The 19,081-nt window shown below is 42.2% G+C and overlaps 1 protein-coding gene across 1 annotated transcript; it reads right to left on the reverse strand.

The window, feature by feature from the left end:
- Nucleotides 1-262: 262 nt before the first annotated feature.
- Nucleotides 263-16,050, reverse strand: tgfbr2a (transforming growth factor beta receptor 2a). The gene is made up of 7 exons (XM_060915478.1): nt 15,761-16,050; nt 12,467-12,623; nt 12,083-12,276; nt 2,556-3,313; nt 2,001-2,142; nt 898-1,019; nt 263-654 (listed from the first exon to the last, which is right to left on the reverse strand). The coding sequence occupies exons 1-7, from the start codon at nt 15,840-15,842 to the stop codon at nt 481-483; spliced, it is 1,629 nt and encodes a 542-aa protein (XP_060771461.1). The 5' UTR covers nt 15,843-16,050; the 3' UTR covers nt 263-480.
- Nucleotides 16,051-19,081: the final 3,031 nt, after the last annotated feature.

The raw sequence follows: 19,081 nt of genomic DNA on the forward strand, positions 1-19,081 counted from the left end.
TGTTCTATTGTGAATACAATATCAGTTTTTGAGATTTGTAAATTATTGCATTCCGTTTTTATTTACAATTTGTACTTTGTCCCAACTTTTTTGGAATCGGGGTTGTAATATTAACACGAGAACTCTCACTAGCTCACAGCCAAGGAGAATAAAATTAGTTAGCAAACAATGCAGAAACATCAAAGCCAGCTAGCTAGTGTGTTATGTAGCTTATTTGAAAAGTTAAAGAAATTTCCACAAACAGCACCAGGAAGCTGAGAGATAGAGAGATAGATAACTTTATTAATCCTCAAAGAGAAATTGCTAAAACAATTTTTGAGTCATGATTAGCAGATTAGCTTCATGTGCTTTATTATTACATTGTCTTGTTATTCACAGTACATAAACTTTAAAGTTAAAAAAAAATACTTGTGGTTTTATACAGATGATTTTCGTCTGAAGCACAAACTCAAAATTCAACTCTGCGGACATAAGCACATTTCACAGCTTTAAATGTAATAGCTCCGCCTCTGTCTCAGGGAGGCTGGTTGTTTTATCCTCGAACAATGGATCGCTGAACTTATTGAATCTCTCCGATACACATGGAGCTGTCAGACGAGCCTCGGGGTCCTCATCCCAACATTCTTCAATCATCTTGCACACCATCTTCACACCCTGAAATCACACACACACACACACACACACACACACACACACACACACACACACAGAATGATGGAGAATTAGCATAATACAATACACTAACTAGCTACTGCTTAGGTAACATTAATGTTATCTCTCTAGCAGTAGCTATGTGACACCACACAGTTACGGTACCTGAAACTTGGCTAACATTAGCACACAGCTGTGTTTAGGTACTAGCATGCAACCTTAGCTTAGTAAAGTTTGCATGATTACCGGGTGTGTCCTCCAGCTGGACAGTATCTCTGGTCGCTCTCGGTCTCTGATCACAGTGTCCTTCATGCTCTCGATACATGGCTGATTCAACTTTCCGAATGGTGGCTCATATTCTCTCACCTCTACACACACACACACAGTTAGCATTGCTAAATGTGTCAGAATACCATCTCATGGCTACAAGTCTATCATAACACTCTGATCGAAAGTATTACAAAGTACAAGCTGCAGAATTTTAGTTGTGAAATAAAAAACACAAGAATGTGGAATGTGAGCAAACAATCACAGCTAACTAAACCGCTGATAAAATAACTAGCATGCTAAGAACTAGCTGCCACAAAACTAAATTACTTAAATCAGTTATTTGTAGTAGGGCGGCATGGTGGTGGAGTGGTTAGCACTGTCACCTCACAGCAAGAAGGTCCTGGGTTCGAGCCCCGGGGCCGGCGAGGGCCTTTCTGTGTGGAGTTTGCATGCTCTCCCTGTGTCCGCATGGGTTTCCTCTGGGTGCTCCGGTTTCCCCCACAGTCCAAAGACATGCAGGTTAGGTTAACTGGTGACTCTAAATTGACCGTAGGTGTGAATGTGAGTGTGAATGGTTGTCTGTGTCTATGCGTCAGCCCTGTGATGACCTGGCGACTTGTCCAGGGTGTACCCCGCCTTTCGCCCGTAGTCAGCTGGGATAGGCTCCAGCTTGCCTGCGACCCTGTAGGACAGGATAAAGCGGCTACAGATAATGAGATGAGTTATTTGTAGTGAGTGAGTAGATGTTAGCTTTTTATTTTTAATTCTTGAACAGCTATGTTGACTAACTAATGTTCACAGTATAATATTAGCTACAAAGCTAGCTTAGCATGCTCCATCACACCATTTATATGCTGAAGTTCAGTGAAGGTCACATTTCTAATCTGCTACCCATTTTTATCTCTGTGGTGATTTATACAGAACGCTAATCCAATCTCACACTTAATTACAGAATGATCACCGCTGAGGTTTGTTGTACAGTCTAGAGCTTAACTTTGTAAATCCATGCTAACATTGATGTGATTCGAAAATGCTAACACGATAACCTGTGAATTAGCATGTTAGCATAACCGCAGTACCTCCGATGGCAGTGCACCTGGACGTGATCTCCCACAGCACGAGAGCCATGGAGTAAACATCTGCCTGTTTGAAGGACTCGATGTTGTCTAGGTTCAGTCTGGACTCCAGCAGCTCGGGGGCCATGTACCTCGCCGTGCCCACCTGAGCACAGGTAAACGTGTCATACAAAAATAAATAAAATGAAAATAATAGTATCGTGTATTGTACAGCTCCTGTAATCCTTATAATGTTTTTAAATCTTTCAATTGGAAACACATTCTTGAAGTCAAATGTAGATTAATTTGTCCTGTTAATTAAAAAAAACAACCTCTTCAGAAAATTTCATTTCTGTGAAAGATTGAGCTGAAATTAGGGGTAAAAATTAGGAGCACAGTTTCATCTAAAGTAACATTTAATCCAAGGAAAATCTAAATTTATAAAAATATAGTTAAAGGAAGTGAAGGATGAAAAAGAAAAATGGAACAAATGAAATGAGGAAATATTATTATTATTATTATTATTATTATTATTATTATTATCTTGTGTGAGGGGTGGGGGGGATGGGTAGGTCTCACCTGTCCTCTGTTCGCGAGCTCCTCCGTGCTCATGTTGCTGTCGAGTCGGATGCTGAGGCCGAAGTCACAGATGCAGCAGCTCCCGTCGTCTTTTACCAGCACGTTGTCACTCTTCAAGTCTCGGTGAGCAATTGGTGCTTTGACTCCACCTACTGCATTCTGATCACTGTGCAGGTGAGCCACACCCCTTACAACATCACCACCCATCTTGCAGAGCTCCGCCCAGTCCAGTTGGTGGGCTCGGAGGTAGTCTCGCAGGTTTCCTTGAATGTGATAGGCCATGATCAGCCACAGCTGTCGCTCCACAGTGTGTTTCTCCGCCGCCAGGAAGTGGACGATGTTGTCGTGACAGAGCTCTGCGTCGAGGAAGATCTCACGCTCCGTCTTCCAGGACAGGAACTCCTCCACTGGGAAGATTTTAACTGCGACCGTCTGAAATACCCCGTTTTCACTGGTCTTTTGGCCGAGTCGAGCGCGGTGCACTTCAGCGAAGCGTCCTTTTCCCACCAGTTCATCCAGATGGACGGGCAGAAGCTCCGTGTTGTGATTGAGCCAGTTTGAGACGCTGTCAGCGTGTTCGTGTTTGGTGGTGAGTATGGAATGTGTGTCGCTGAACTCAGGCTTCAGTTTGGAGGAATGGTGTATGTGAATGTGGCAGAAATAAATCAACGACATGAGCATGACAGCAAGAACGGCGACAGGAACGAGGACCACGAGGACAATGGTCATCACTGGGGGTGTTGTCCGTGGTGTCTCTGCTGCAAAACAAAAAAGTGTTAATTATTGTGCTCAGGGTAAGGTAATTGATCAGAAATGCAAATGAGACACTGTGAAAACAACAGTGGACAACAGGGAGCCTTACTACTGATAACAGGAGAGTGAAATACACTGAACGTTCAGCTGGAACAAAAAAACCCCTTGGCTACTTAGAATGCAGAAATCTTAAATATCCCTTAAACATTAAACATAAGCATCAGTGGGGGTTGGGTATCAGACGCCAAGTCAAAATCTGTTTTCAACACAAAACTTTATGAAAATACATACTAATTGTACTGTCAGTGACATACAGTGCCTTGCAAAAGTATTCATACCCCTTGAACTTTTTCACATTTTTCCACCTTACAACCATGAACTTAAAAGTTTTTTTACTGAGATTTTATGTGATAGACCAACACAGAGTAGCACATAATTGTGAAGTGAAATGAAAATGATAAATGGTCTTCAAAATTTTAAACAAATAAAAATCTGAAAAATGTGATGTGCATTAGTATTCAGCCCCCTGTACTCTGATACCTCTAAATACAATCCAGTGCAATTCAATTCAGCCCCCCTGCATCAATACTTTGCAGAGCCACCTTTTGCTGCAATTACAGCTGCAAGTCTTTTGTGGTATGTCTCTACCAGCTTTGCACATCTAGACACTGAAATTTTTGCCCATTCTTCTTTGCAAAATAGCTCAAGCTCAGCCAGATTGGATGGAGAGCGTCTGTGAACAGCACTTTTCAAGTCTTGCCACAGATGCTCAATGGGATTTAGGTCTGGACTTTGACTGGGCCATTCTAACACATGAATATTCTTTGATCTAAACCATTCCATTGTAGCTCTGGCTGTATGGTTAGGGTCATTGTCTTGCTGGAAGGTGAATCTCCTTCCCAGTCTCAAGTCTTTTGCAGCCTCCAACAGGTTTTCTTCCAGGATTGCCCTGTATTTAGCTCCATCCATCTTCCCATCAACTCTGACCAGCTTCCCTGTCCCTGCTGAAGAAAAGCATCCCCATAGCATGATGCTGCCACCACCATGTTTCACAGTGGGGATGGTGTGTGCAGGGTGATGAGCAGTGTTAGTTTTCCGCCACACATAGCGCTTTGCATTTAGGCCAAAAAGTTCAACTTTGGTCTCATCTGACCAAAGCACCTTCTTCCACATGTTTGCTGTGTCCCCTACATGGCTTCTTATGCCTGTCTTTCAACAATGGCTTTCTTCTTGCCACTCTTCCAAAAAGGCCAGATTTATGGAGTGTACGACTTATAGTTGTCCTGTGCACAGATTCTCCCACCTGAGCTGTGGATTTCTGCAGCTCCTCCAGCGTGATCATGGGCCTCTTGGCTGCTTCTCTGACCAGTGCTCTCCTTGCTCGCTCTGTCAGTTTAGGTGGACGGCCATGTCTTGGTAGGTTTGCAGTTGTGCCATACTTTTTCCATTTTTGAATGATGGATTGAACAATGCTTCTTGAGATGTTCAGAGCTTGAGATATTTTTTTTATAACCTAACCCTGCTTTAAACTTCTCCAGAACTTTATCCCTGACCTGTCTGGTGAGTTCTTTGGTCTTCATGATGCTGTTTGTTCTTCAGTGTTCTCTAACAAACCACTGAGGCCTTCACAGAACAAGTGTATTTATGCTGAGAGTAAATTACACACAGTAGGACTCTATTAACTAATTAGATGACTTCTGAAGGCAATTGATTGCACTGGATTGTATTTAGAGGTATCAGAGTACAGGGGGCTGAATACTAATGCACATCACATTTTTCAGATTTTTATTTGTTTAAAATTTTGAAGACCATTTATCATTTTCGTTTCACTTCACAATTATGTGCTACTCTGTGTTGGTCTATCACATAAAATCTCAGTAAAAAACTTTTAAGTTCGTGGTTGTAAGGTGGAAAAATGTGAAAAAGTTCAAGGGGTATGAATACTTTTGCAAGGCGCTGTATGTCACTGACAGTACAATTACTATGTATTTTCATAAAGTTTTGTGTTGAAAACAGATTTTGACTTGGCGTCTGATACCCAACCCCCACTGATACTGTGAAAACGGTGCGGTCAAAGCACCGACTGCACATGACTGCGAAGTCAAAATGCCGATTCATCAGCAATCAGGGGCTCCAAAAAGAAAAGCCGTAGTAAAAAGAGAACAAGAAAATGAAAGGAAAAAGAGAGATAATAGCTAAATTTCTGGCAAAAAAAAAGTGAAAAAGCGCCACCAGGTATGGCAGGCGAAGCTGAATGTGGCAAAAGCAAGGAGTTCGGCACACTAGCATATAAAATTTTAGCTAGCTTAACCGTTCAGTAATGTGAGCATGTTAACTTAATGAGATTTAAAAATAAAGCAAAACAAAAAAACAGAAAACACTGCTGCACTGCCTTTATAATGTTATTATACAGGGTGTTTCAAAAAAAAATTTATATTATTTGAGATGTAAATATTCCAGAAACTACATAGTCGAGGCAGATTAAACTGAACAGGCTTAATGTTGAGCAATATAAGATTTATTCTTCAAAATTTGAACAAGAAATTCAAAGGTATGTGGATTCCATGAACGATTTCACAAATTTTCAATATTCGTGCCAGATCCTGGTGGTTGTCCAGATCCTTTTGCCCTCACAGACAGCCTTCCTCTTTGAACTTTTTGTGCCATGTCCAAATCTGCATTGCAGTTGGTGCATTTTTAGAGAATTTTCTCATAAATGCACGCCGTGTAGTCCTGTTCGACTGTGTTCGAGTGTACGCTAACACACAAAACGCCTTTTCTTTAACAGTGAATGACATTTCTATACCTAAAAAGATAAAAGCAAAAAAACATTAAACATACAATTTTGACCTGTTTCCACACATGCTGTTAAAATTTGAGGTCAATTGAATGAAAATTGCCAAAGTTATTAGATTGTGGAATGATGTCAAATTTTTTGAAACACGCTGTATTATTAAATGTATGTTTTTAGACAAAGGTGCTCTATGTTAGATAAAACGAAAGTTGCTTTAGGCTTAAAATGTTGTATTTTTCTAATTCTATCAATTTTCTTTTAAATTTAAGGCCAGAGTATGAACTCAAATACAGCTTGGATCAGAACCTCAGTTGCTTATCAGAGAGTTTTATGTAGATAACACCTAGAGGGCAGCAAAGTCTAAAGGGGCATTCATCACCAGGATAAGTCTGTGTTTATACAGTATCATCATCATCATCATCATCGTTAGCAGGCAAATACTTAATATAGTATTTCAGTTCTGCGTACAATTTGACCAACACTTTGATTAATGTAACTCTTGAGAATGGGGCAGGGTGGGGAGGGGAGGGGTTGACCTTTTGAACTTTATAGTCATATTAAATATACGTATGCAAAACTGAGTATTGCCTGGATGGGTCTGTACACAGTAAAAAATGGAGTGTCAATATTGCAGTGTAAACCTATTTTCCTCTGGATAGAGTAGTTATAACACTATGCAGAGTAAAATCGTCTAAATGGTAGTGTCAAAAGTGAGAGTTAATTCCCACTTGCACACAACAACAAAATCTACTCTGCAGGGTAATGATTCCCCGCAAAAATACAATATAGAGTCAGATTAACTCTGAAAATCTTACACTATCTATAGTGTTAAATATTTTTACACACCTCATTGTTAATTTTGACACAAAATAGAGTAAAATTAACTCTAAAAATCTTACACTGGCTATAGAGTAAATTTTACACTGATTTTGAGTGGGACCAAATGTTATCTGACAGAGTGTTAAATTCAACTCTTAAAGAGTAAAATTGACACTATGATTTTTACTGTGTAGCGCTGGAGCTGGAAATGATTCAGCGTTCACACCAGACCGGGCGACAGAAGCGGTCTAGTAGCTGGGCATTGCACTGGCTGGGGGTGGGCACGCATCGGCGAACCCAATTTTACTAGGGGCGTCCGGGGGCATGCTCCCCCGAAAGAAATTTTTGAAAAATACACTCTAAAATGGTGTATTTTGAGGTCTTCAGACACCCTGTTCCGCTGCTATATATTGTCCGTCACTGAGCGCATTTGCAGGGAATATTCCGTTTCATACGGAATATTGGCAGTATTCCGTTTGCGCACGAGTCATGTTATAAACTCGTTCCGAATACCCAACACTGAATGCGCAAACAGATGATTGTGATCAATGTTGACAGCAAATTAAGATTGATATTTACAATTAAGAGTGCGCAACAGAAGATTACATCACACTCATACCCCCGTACCACACTCATCCTCCCTGCACAAAGCCTAACTGCAGTCACTGAATCCCTTCTAAGTGAAACCATGCGCATTAAAAGTTTTATGTCTCAAATCTAGTTTTGTGAAGCATGACAACATTAATCTTTAATACAGATGTGTTTTGTAGGTTAACTGAAACGTCAAAACCAGTTTCTTACCTCCAGTGCTTAGTTTGCAAATCAAACGCCAAGTGCATGACAGCGCAGGGCTGACGAGATGGGCGCAGGCCGAAACGTTAAGAAAACAGTGTGTCATGTATACACATTTTAAATTAAGGACTTTTTCTTTAATATTATGCCCTTTTTAAAAAAAAGCGTTTAATTGTAGTAGCCTGCGATTTATTTATTTATTTATTTTAAATATTGTGTTAAGCTGTTGGCCCTAGCCTATGACAGGGCGGGCGGGCCCACACTAGGGTGGGCCCACATGACTAAATGGGCGGGCCCGGCCCCCAAAGGCCCGCCCATCGCGCCGGGCCCGGTTCACACTACAAGCTTTCTTGCTCAATTCTGAATTATTGCTCAGATCTGAAGAAACAGATGCCATTGAATTCTGCGTTAATATTTCATGGTCCGTTTATTCGATGTGTTGTTTAAATGAGTGATTTTGCATGCAGATGATTACGAGGATGAGGAGAAAGAGAGCCAGGTTTTTATTTCTGTTTTTTTTTTTTTTTGTGGAGCGATGGCTGCCGTGTCTGTATGGAGGGGTGTTTGGATGCAGAATCAGTCACGAGTGGTGCAACTGTAATGTTAATCACATCACTGAAGCAGAATTCAAACTAAATTTCAGGATGTCAAAAGCTAGTTTTGACTATGTCTCCATCCAACACCTCACGAGCTGTCTCTCCATTAATCTGCTTGATGAGGAATCTGAAACCGCGAACTTATAAAACAAGAAATGGGAATAAGTGAACTTAAAAAACCCCTCAAAACTCTCAAATATCGCAAAAATGATTGTACACTCATGAGGTGTTTTTTCAGACGATTCACTAAAAAGTGTTATTTCACACAATAGGAATGGAAACATTTCTTTTTTTGCATTTAAGTCACGATATGACCTGAAGAGCAAAAAGAGAGCGCTCTGTAAGATCTATGGCGAGAGAAGAAACCCAACTTTAATCACAGAACATCACGTGGAAACACAAAACCTTCAGAATTGTGTTTTGCTGAAATGTTTAAAATTTCACTTCTATTTTGTGCCAAACTGCAGTGGAAACCTGACAACTGTCCCTCGAGTGATGATATTCATCACAGCTTTGTATTCAACGTCTTCTTTTTCTTCTTCTTCTTCATTTCCTTTCCAGTAGCACCAACTGAGCCCCCGCCAGCACAGAAATAAGATGAATGTCAATCGAAAGTGATGTAAAAGTCTCATGAATTCCTATGGGACTGTTCAGACTGGGGTCGTGTTCCAAATATCAGACCTGTATTGGAGTCAGCATACTGAGAGCTGGCCTAGTGGTTAGCGTGTCCGCCTCTCGATCGTGAGATCATGAGTTCTACTTGCGGTCAGATCATACCAAAGACCATCATAAAAATGGCACTGACTGCCGTCTGGCAAGGCACGCTGCAATACAGATATGAGTGGGGAGTCAAACTCTTGCAGTTACCAGAGGACCCGTCCCTGACTGTAACCCTAACTGTATAGACGAGAGGCCGAGAGCTATAGAAGCGGAGATCGGCGCCGCCCAATGCACCTTAAGGGCCTGGTTAGTACTGGGACGGGAGACTGCCTGGGAAGACCAGGTCCTGACACGGGAGGAACTTTGAGTTTGATCAGATTTAGGAGGACATATGATAGTGGCCCAAATCAGAATTGAAAAGATCAGATTCTGCGTTCACGCTGTTATGAAAACAAAAACCAAACTCTGAGTCACATAGGGAAAAAAAGAAATCAGATTTGGCCTCTTTTACGCGCAGTGTGAATGTGGCCGAGACTCCATCTGTGTCATGATAAGACTAATGGCCATGAGTTCATTAGAACTGCACTGTGTTGGTATTAGAGCTATACAGGAGTGCATGTGAATGAGGGGCCCGATTGAGAAATTTTGTCCTCCTGTCTGTAATTCTTAACATCTGGCCTCATTTTTGTTCCTTTGATTGCTTTTTAAAGCAAATGTTGTGTTTTTGAAAGTTGCTTTAAAACTTAACATTATTATTATTATTATTATTATTATTATCAGAGCTGGAGGCATGGTGGTGTAGTGGTTAGCGCTGTTGCCTCACAGCAAGAAGGTCCGGGTTCGAGCCCCGTGGCCGGCGAGGGCCTTTCTGTGTGGAGTTTGCATGTTCTCCCCGTGGGTTTCCTCCGGGTGCTCCGGTTTCCCCCACAGTCCAAAGACATGCAGGTTAGGTTAACTGGTGACTCTAAATTGAGCGTAGGTGTGAATGTGAGTGTGAATGGTTGTCTGTGTCTATGTGTCAGCCCTGTGATGACCTGGCGACTTGTCCAGGGTGTACCCCGCCTTTTTCCCGTAGTCAGCTGGGATAGGCTCCAGCTTGCCTGCGACCCTGTAGAACAGGATAAAGCGGCTAGAGATGATGAGATGAGATTATCAGAGCTCCTTGTGCACTGGACAGAGTGGAGTGCCATACTTAAGAGAATATGGTAATGTATCAACATCATGTTTGATGGCTTTTGTGACCATACAGAGGAATGTGTCCCACAACAGGGAACCCGACCACAAGTGCAAGGCAATGCGTCTCAAACACTTGACCACCGGGCAACGAACTTTATTTACATCAGATAGATGGGTTTTTATCCAGCGCTTATTTTAAAAAAAATTATGTGGGATTATTTACTAACATCATGTACAGAAAATATTCATGACAGTTTCATATAAAACTAGTTAAAACAGTTTTGTTAGTCCACTCGCTTGTTGGACAGGTGACAGTTTGTGTCATGTAAGGGCGATAGATGGATGTAAGTGCAGGAAGAGTTTCATTGAAAACACACTCACAAACATCCAAAATGAGTGGAAAACTAGGCAGTGGTGGAGTGAGGCCCAGACACGAGATCAGAGGGATACAATACTCACAGTCCAAAAACACAAACAGGGTCAAAACCAGAAAAGTGACACAAAATACAAGGCTTTCACAAAGTCTGTGTGTTACTCAGAGTCCTTATATAAATGTCTGCACTGTGATTGAGCTCTAATCAGGAAAAGGTGCATGGGGATTAGTCCTCATGGTGCTGAGAGATGAAATCAGACAGCTGTTTGATGTATGGAGTGTGATATATATATATATATATATATATATATATATATATATATATATATAATTTACCAGCTGGGAGGTCTGTATTGTGAAATATTGTGACCGAGGTCTTGAAAGTACTGAGCGAGGCCTCTGGGCCGAGGTCAGTATTCAAGGCCGAGGTCACGGTATTTCACCATACGGACCGACCTTAAGCTGGTAAATAATATATTTTTTTTTCTTTACCAAATTCTAACAGAAAACGAGAGCGCCCAAAAGGGAAAATCAAGCTGAGCCGCCATTTTGAATCCTCATTCACAGCCGTAATGCAAATGGCTTCCTCCTCGGTATACAAGTGCACTTCCATGGCAGGAAAAAAACTACATTTTGCCGCCTATGTAGTCCCCTATTTATACAAATAGGAGTCATTCAGGATTCAGCCATGTTTTTGCGTGGCGTTAGCAACAGTTACAAGTTTTTAGCTTTCTCCTGAAATGTTTTCTTTTATTTCTTCTTCCTCAGGGTAGTAAAACTCGCTTTCGCTGTGAACACTGTCGTTATCGCTATCCATGCTGCAAAATTAATGCTATTCTCCTGAGAAATGCTGGCAAACATTTATAAGGTTTTTGATAATCTTATAAATAAATCTTATAAAAAAAGATAAATGTTGATAAAAAATGCTACTATGTTGTTTGTTGTGAACAAGCGACTCGCCAGAGGTCCGTAACCGGGGTCCATATCGTAGGATATGGACCCGCTCGCCAGTCAATCAGAGCACAGGATTTGATGGAAACCGCACCGCGAAAAAAATAATGGATGGTAACTCTACAGTAGCGATGTAAAGTGAAAGTGCTGGTTCACTGCTGTCCCCCAGGCACCCAGCAGAGTCACACCATAATAAATTTGCTGGTGTTGTTTCTGGTGCATGGCACACGGTGTCAAAGAAAGGAATAAAGATGTATCGTAACTGCGATGTGTCTCTCATTATTGCTGTCACAAGACAATGCAGTGATTTACTGAGGTGAAAAGCACGACAAAATTCGATGGTTCACTCATATGCTGTAAAATTCTATTCAGGTTGCAAGTATTTTGCTCATAAACTCATCAAGTGCTCCGCTTTTACCATCGGCAGTGACTAAATATATATGTATCATCAACTCATTGATTGATTGATTGATTAACCCAATGATGAGGAAGCTGAAACAAGATCCACTGTTCATGTTGTTAAAGTGAAATACATTTTAGCAGATTGTTTCTAAACCAAACGGAGATCAGTCACTTTGTCTTGTTGAAGTGAACCGAACTCGGACCAGTTTACCTGTGGAGAAAAAGAGCTCTTCGTTACACTCGTCCTCTTGGCTGCAGGAGCAGATGTAGAAGTTGGGCCCAAGCTGTTTGTACTGCTTCAGCACACACTTCCTGCTGCTGAAGTCGTTCAGCATCACGCCGTGAAATGGCTTCAGTGGGTCGTGACACACCGTTTCCACGGTTATGTTCTCGCCGTCTCTGCGCCTTAATAAAATAATAATAATAATAATAATAATAAGTTTATGTACAGTATGTAGAAACTGTTCCATTTATTGCAACACGTGTAGAGATGGAGGACATTACAATCTGCCGTCCAAGTGTGAGGTTTTTCAAACAGCAATTTAGATTACTGTATTTTTTTAATTTGTGAAATGACTCGTATGTGTGTGCATACCATGCACTAGCGCAGACCTCACTGCTGTGCTCACAGATGGACGTGATGTTGCAGTCGACCTTACAGGGGGCCTCAGTGCTGTTACACTCACTCGCCTTCACATCACAGAACTTACAAAGGTTGTGCAGAACGAACGGAGCCCGAGGGACTGGACTTGCTGAGGGACAGAGACAGAGCGAGATGTTAATTAAGATGGATGTGGGGCCTCCAAAAGCCTCAGAAATAAATTGATTTTGGTTTGAATTTTGCTCCTTGTTGCTATTAAATAAATATACATAATAACTGCTATGATAAGTTCTGCATATCTGCCTGTAGTTTATGCTTATCTGCCTGCTTCCTGCCCCTCCCCCACCCCTGTCCCCAACCTCAAAAACAAAAGTGGTTTGTGTATCTCTGGTGTGCTAATCTATCGTATAAATAACGTCGCTACAGAGAGCAGTCAGTGGCTTTCGCCGATTCAGAAACCAAAACTAAAATCAGGATTGCAGAAGCACATGGAGCGCACAGAGGGAAGGCTGAAAGAGAAACGCTGAAGAGTTGCCTAAAGTAAACAGGAGAGCATGAAGTGCAAAAACAGCAAGTATGGTGCAAAAACACAATCTAGCTCGCTAACAAGTGATTAGCTGTCGTTCATAACAAGCTGATAAAGGAGCAGGATTTGGTTCAGTGCAGCTAGTTAGCATTTTATTAATAGTTCGCGTAACAGACAGTGTTTTTAGTCATCATAACCCAGCGAAGTGAGCTTCAGCAGAGCAGCTAACACATGAAAAGCTCATTAAGATTGTGAGGAGTCTGTACAGAGAGCAGGTACAGGGCCTTAACGAGAAAGAGACCCCGAGAGGGAGAAGATCAAAGGTCATGAGACAGGATCCAGGACTATGTCCACAAAATCTCTCTCACGCGCAAAGGGATTCAGTTATTACCGAACTAGCAAGTAGATCTACAGAAAGAACAGATCTATTAAAAATCCACCTGAAAGATAGTGAAGGGAAAAGAAGGAGATAAAAAAAGTACAGAAAATTCCCAGAACACGAAAAAAGCAACTCACATAAACACTGTTTATAAGAAATGTATAATTAAGAGTTATTCCACAAAATTGAGTCGTACGTGAGCTGAGAGCCGATGAGGCGCGTAGCACCGAGATTGAGTGGAATAACTGTTTTATTCGAACCACATTCACTGGATTTTGAGAAACAGAGCATTTTTATTTATTTATTTATTTTTTAACAAATTCAATAAATAAAAAAAACTTTATACAAAATGTCCGGCAAAATCATTTCCGCTTAGAATGTAAATAAACCGGTGAAATGACAGGAGCAATTTGTGAAAAATCCTGGGGTCAACTGTGCAGGAAAATGGGGGCTGCGATAGTGAGGTGAGAGAGAGAGTGCAGGCAGGGTGGAGCAGTTGGAGAAGGATTTCGGGAGTCATTTGTGATCGGAAAGTCCCAGCAAAAGTGAAAGGTAAGATGTATAAGAGAGTAGTGAGACCAGCTGTGGTGTATGGATTGCAGACCGGACCCTTAACGAAGAGACAGGAGGCAAAGTTGGAGGTGGCGGAGTTGAGGATGTTAAGGTTTGCGATGGGAGGTTGGACAGGATAAGGAACGAGCACATCAGAGGGACAGCACATGTGGAGAGCTTGGGAATTAAGCTAAGAGAGATAAGACTGAGATGGTACGGGCACATCCTGAGAAGAGATGCAGAGCATGTTGGAAGGAGAATGTTGAGGATGGAGCTGCCAGGCAAACGAAAACGAGGAAGGCCAAAGAGGAGATACATGGATGTGGTGAGAGAGGACATGAAAGTGGCAGGTGTGGTAGAGAAGGATGCGGAAGACAGGGAGCAATGGAGACGAAAGATCCGCTATGGTGACCCCTAATCTGGAGCAGCCAAAAGAAGAAGAAGAGAAGAAGAAGAATTTGTGAAAAATGCGATAATAATAATTCTTGAAAAAAAAATAAAGATACGTTCTTACCATCAAATACTTTTATTCCGTATTTTGTTGCTTTTTTGGTATTTTTTGGGGGTTTTATTTTCAAGTAGAGTTTGTATTTCATCCTCGGTTGCTTCAGCAACACGTGCCGCCATTTTGTTTTTCTCTACTCACGGTATATGAGCTGATATCCTAGTAGTAGAGTAGCCAATCAGAGCACACGATTGCTCATATCCAGTGAATGTGGACAGAATAAACACTGTCTATAATAAATATATAATAAATACTAGTACAATCAATATTTTTCACTCCCTTTTATTTTATTTTGTCAGCGGAAGCGACGACTGTGTTTGGGATCCAAATCCTGGTCGTGCACCCTGTACAGCAGACACGCCACGTAAACAGATTAAAAATTATCCTTAAAGTTTTCTAAAGTAAAGAGAAATGTGGAAGGAGTCTCCAGTGTCAGTGCTGTGTCAGTCAGAGGTGAAGCTGGAGCTGTAAGCTTTCTGACGTCTTCAGGACAGAAGACGAGTTTGCACTTCTTCTCTACAGCTTCTCAGGAACATGATGGAACAAGTTGGGATTTATATTTTATCATTTTAAAAATAAAGTTAAATGTCTATAGTGCCTTTCACAATCCCAAGGTCGTTTACAGGAAGAATGAGAAACAAAGACTCAGAATTAACAGAGGAAGAGAAATGTTCATGGAAAAGAAGATTATTGAAGTCCAAAATGAAGATTTTCACTTCAGGAGAGAGAGAGAGAGAGAGAGAGAGAGAGAGAATAAAGTGAGTCTGGTGAGGGAACGACTGTTTATAGCTGCTATAACATACATGAGAACAGGAACTCCCTTGCTTCACAGCCATTCCAAAAATATTAAATGTAATGATAAACGGATAAAACGGATGGAACTTGTTTTGCAGACATTAAACGCAACTATAAACAGATAAAAAGTGACATTCTTTAATAAATAGAAAAAATAGTAATCGTTGGTAAATTGCTGTTGTACAACAGAAAGAAAACACTTGTGTACGTGCTGTTATTGAAGAAGTATTTCAGTTCTAATTAATCTAACTTGGTAAACATCTGCCTGTCGATTATCAAAAGCACGATGGAAGTTTTGACTGGATGTACATGTAGCTCAATATACAAACAAACAAACAAATAAACTTTTTCCTAGATTAACATTTAAATTGCTCAAGGTGCTTCATTTTTTAATTTTTAACATCACCCAATACTTTAATAATCTCGACATTATTAAACCTGATTGAAAGTGATATGTCATAATATGCTGTAAGATTTGTATAACGGTATTGTGAACATAAGGAAGTGTGTGAGTGTGTGTGTGTTACTCACCATGAAGGCCTATAAAGAAGGAAGTATAGACGAGCAGCAGTGCGCAGCTCAACACACACCGAGATAGACCGAGTCGCTCCATTACCACTCAATTAAACTGATTACTACACACCTCGAACCGTCAGCCATCACCACCACCTCCATCTACAAACCCTTATATACCCTCTACTGACCAGGTTCTTCATCCATCTCCTCCCCCACACACACACCACACATACACCACACACACATGCTCACAGAGAATGAGAAACGAGGAAGAAGTTTGATGCTATGAGTCAGAGTCTGAGAGCACACAGGAAATCTGAAAAAAAAAGAAGCTGTCTCTCTCTCTCTCTTTGTCTGTCTCTCTGTTTATGGTAAGTGCTGGTTGTGCAATCCCTCATTTTCAGATCTGTATCACACACTGAGGGCCACAGACAAGTCCATACACACACACACACACACACACACACACACACACGGTTTTTAAAAACAGAAACCGTCCGGCCTAAAAACAGTTCTACACACAGGGTGCTGTGAGCAGCTGCTGTCCCTGCTCCTGCTGTCCCTGGGGGCTGCACTGTGGTATTACAGTCTAATCAGGAATATATTCATCCATCAGAACACATTTCTGCTCTCAAATATAAAAATGCACAAGGATAAGTTTACATATTTAGAGGCCCCCATGAGGGCTATATATTTCACTTTCAAAAATGCTTGTCGCCAAACTCCAGGAAATACGAAGGCGTAGGACGCACATTAATGGGTGCAGATATATTCGGAATGTCCTTTTCTTGACCTGGCAACAGTTTGGTGACAAACTGTCAACATCTAATATCAGAAAACTGACTTTTATTCCATCAACCGGTCTTCATCACCACACATTTATATATAAATTCACTTATGCAGATTCGTGATCATTCTTGTCACCAAACTCTAGGAAATACTAAGGGGTGGGGTGAGCATTAATGGGCAGAAATATATTGGGGATGCCCTTTTCTTGACCTGGCTACAGTTTGGATACAATCTTTTAACATGTCATATGACAAAAGTGACTTTTATTTAATGAACCGGGCATCTATCCAACTGCCATGGCAGTGGCTGAACGGGCTGGATTTCTCTGAGAATGTTTTACATTCGTGTTCTCGTTTAACATGTTGGGGATTATTTCTGATGAAATGCCAAAAATGCCTTGAAAAAACTTGAAATATGAAACACTTGATATTCCTCTTACATTGTGCTCTGCATCGTAATGTAATGTTCTGGATCTCATGGACACGCTGTGTAATTATAAGGCTAATGGCATATCCATCCATCCATCCATCCATCCATCCATTATCTGTAGCCGCTTATCCTGCTCCACAGGGTCGCGGGCGGGCTGGAGCCTATCCCAGCTGACTATGGGTGTGATGCGGGGTTCACCCTGGACAAGTCGCCAGGTCATCACAGGGCTGACACAGAGACACAACCATTCACACAGTGCTCACCACTACACCACCATGCCTAATGGCGCATGTTGTGCAATAAATCAACAGTATAGCTTGGCCTCCGGGCGGCATGGTGGTGTAGTGGTTAGCACTGTCACCTCACAGCAAGAAGGTCCGGGTTCGAGCCCCGTGGCCGGCGAGGGCCTTTCTGTGTGGAGTTTGCATGTTCTCCCCGTGTCCGCGTGGGTTTCCTCCGGGTGCTCTAGTTTCCCCCACAGTCCAAAGACATGCAGGTTAGGTTAACTGGTGACTCTAAATTGACCATAGGTGTGAATGTGAGTGTGAATGGTTGTCTGTGTCTATGTGTCAGCCCTGTGATGACCTGGCGACTTGTCCAGGGTGTACCCCGCCTTTCGCCCGTAGTCAGCTGGGATAGGCTCCAGCTTGCCTGCGACCCTGTAGAACAGGATAAAGCGGCTAGAGATAATGAGATGAGATGAGATTGGCCTCCTGTCTTTGGCCTCCTCTGTTGCTTCCATGCTTTCTACGGTGAAAATGATAAAGAACTATGACTGGTCAGCAGACGGATCTGCTTTTTTTCCCCTTTGAATGCCATAAGGTTTTTGACACAAAATGTGATTAAACTTCCAGAAAAAAAAACATAGAAAAATCTAAGTAACTGACCATTCATGACGGCTGCATGACCGTCTACAAAAATGCTGTAGGGAGGGGCCTCGTGTTCCTTCAACAAATTTCTAGTCTACATTAATGAGTATTTGATTGAATCACCAAAGGCCTAATATACACAAACACCATCAGCCAAGTCACCGGGACACTCATACCAGGACACTCACGCGTACAAAAAAACACTAGTACACACATTTAGGAATACACACACCACCAATACAATCACTAGTACACTTGGGCACTAGTACACTTGGGCACCAATACACTCGTGCACCCATTCACTTGTGCACCCATGTGCCAGTACACTCATAATAATAAACCTGTTCATCAATACACTCATAATAGTACACCACTACACACCAAGTGTACACTAGGACAATTGTAATAAGAATACACCTGTTCACCAATAGACTCACAGCTCCACTCCTATAGCAGTACACTCAGACACTGTTACACCCATACACCAATACACCTGTACGCCGGTATACCGGTACACGCTGGACCTTCTACCACCGGTGTACCTGTGCAGGCTGGACCCTCTATGCCAGTATACCCATACTCACTGGCCCTTCTATGCCGGTATACTCATACAGACTGGATGTTCTATGGCCAGTATACCTGTATGTGCTGGCCTTTCTACCGCTGGTATACCCGTACTCGCAGGACCTTCTATGGCCGGTGTACCCGTACAGGCTGGACCTTCTATGGCCGGTGTATCCATACAGACTGGCCCTTCTACCGCCAGTGTACTCGTACAGGCTGGCACTTGTACCGCCGGTGTACCCGTACAGGCTGGCCCTTGTACCGCTGGTGTACCCGTACACTCTGGCCCTTTCACTGCCGGTGTACCTGTACTCACTGGCCCTTTTACCGCCAGTGTACCCGTTCTCGTTGGCCCTTGTATCGCCGGTGTACCCGTACACGCTGGCCCTTGTACCACTGGTGTACCGGTACATGCTGGCCCTTTCACCGCCGGTGTACCTGTACATGCTGGCCTTTTCACCGCCAGTGTACCTGTACTCGCTGGCCCTTTTACCACCAGTTTACCCGTTCTCGCTGGCCCTTGTACCGCCAGTGTAGCCGTACTTGCTGGCCCTTGGACTGCCGGTGTACCCGTACACGCTGGCACTTTCACCGCCAGAGTACCTGTACACGCTGGCCCTTGTACCGCCGGTGTACTTGTACTCGCTGGCCTTTTTACCGCCAGTGTACCTGTTCTTGCTGGCCC

This window comes from Neoarius graeffei, chromosome 2 (genome assembly GCF_027579695.1).
Source record: "Neoarius graeffei isolate fNeoGra1 chromosome 2, fNeoGra1.pri, whole genome shotgun sequence".
Taxonomy (NCBI): domain Eukaryota; kingdom Metazoa; phylum Chordata; class Actinopteri; order Siluriformes; family Ariidae; genus Neoarius; species Neoarius graeffei.

Coding starts and splice junctions, on each gene's coding strand:
- tgfbr2a (XM_060915478.1), bottom strand. CDS start 15,842: ATGGAGCGACTCGGTCTATCTCGGTGTGTGTTGAGCTGCGCACTGCTG. Junction 12,624..15,760: donor CTTCTTTATAGGCCTTCATG/GTGAGTAACACA, acceptor TCTGTCCCTCAG/CAAGTCCAGTCCCTCGGGCT. Junction 3,314..12,082: donor AGAGCTCTTTTTCTCCACAG/GTAAACTGGTCC, acceptor TTTGTTTTGCAG/CAGAGACACCACGGACAACA.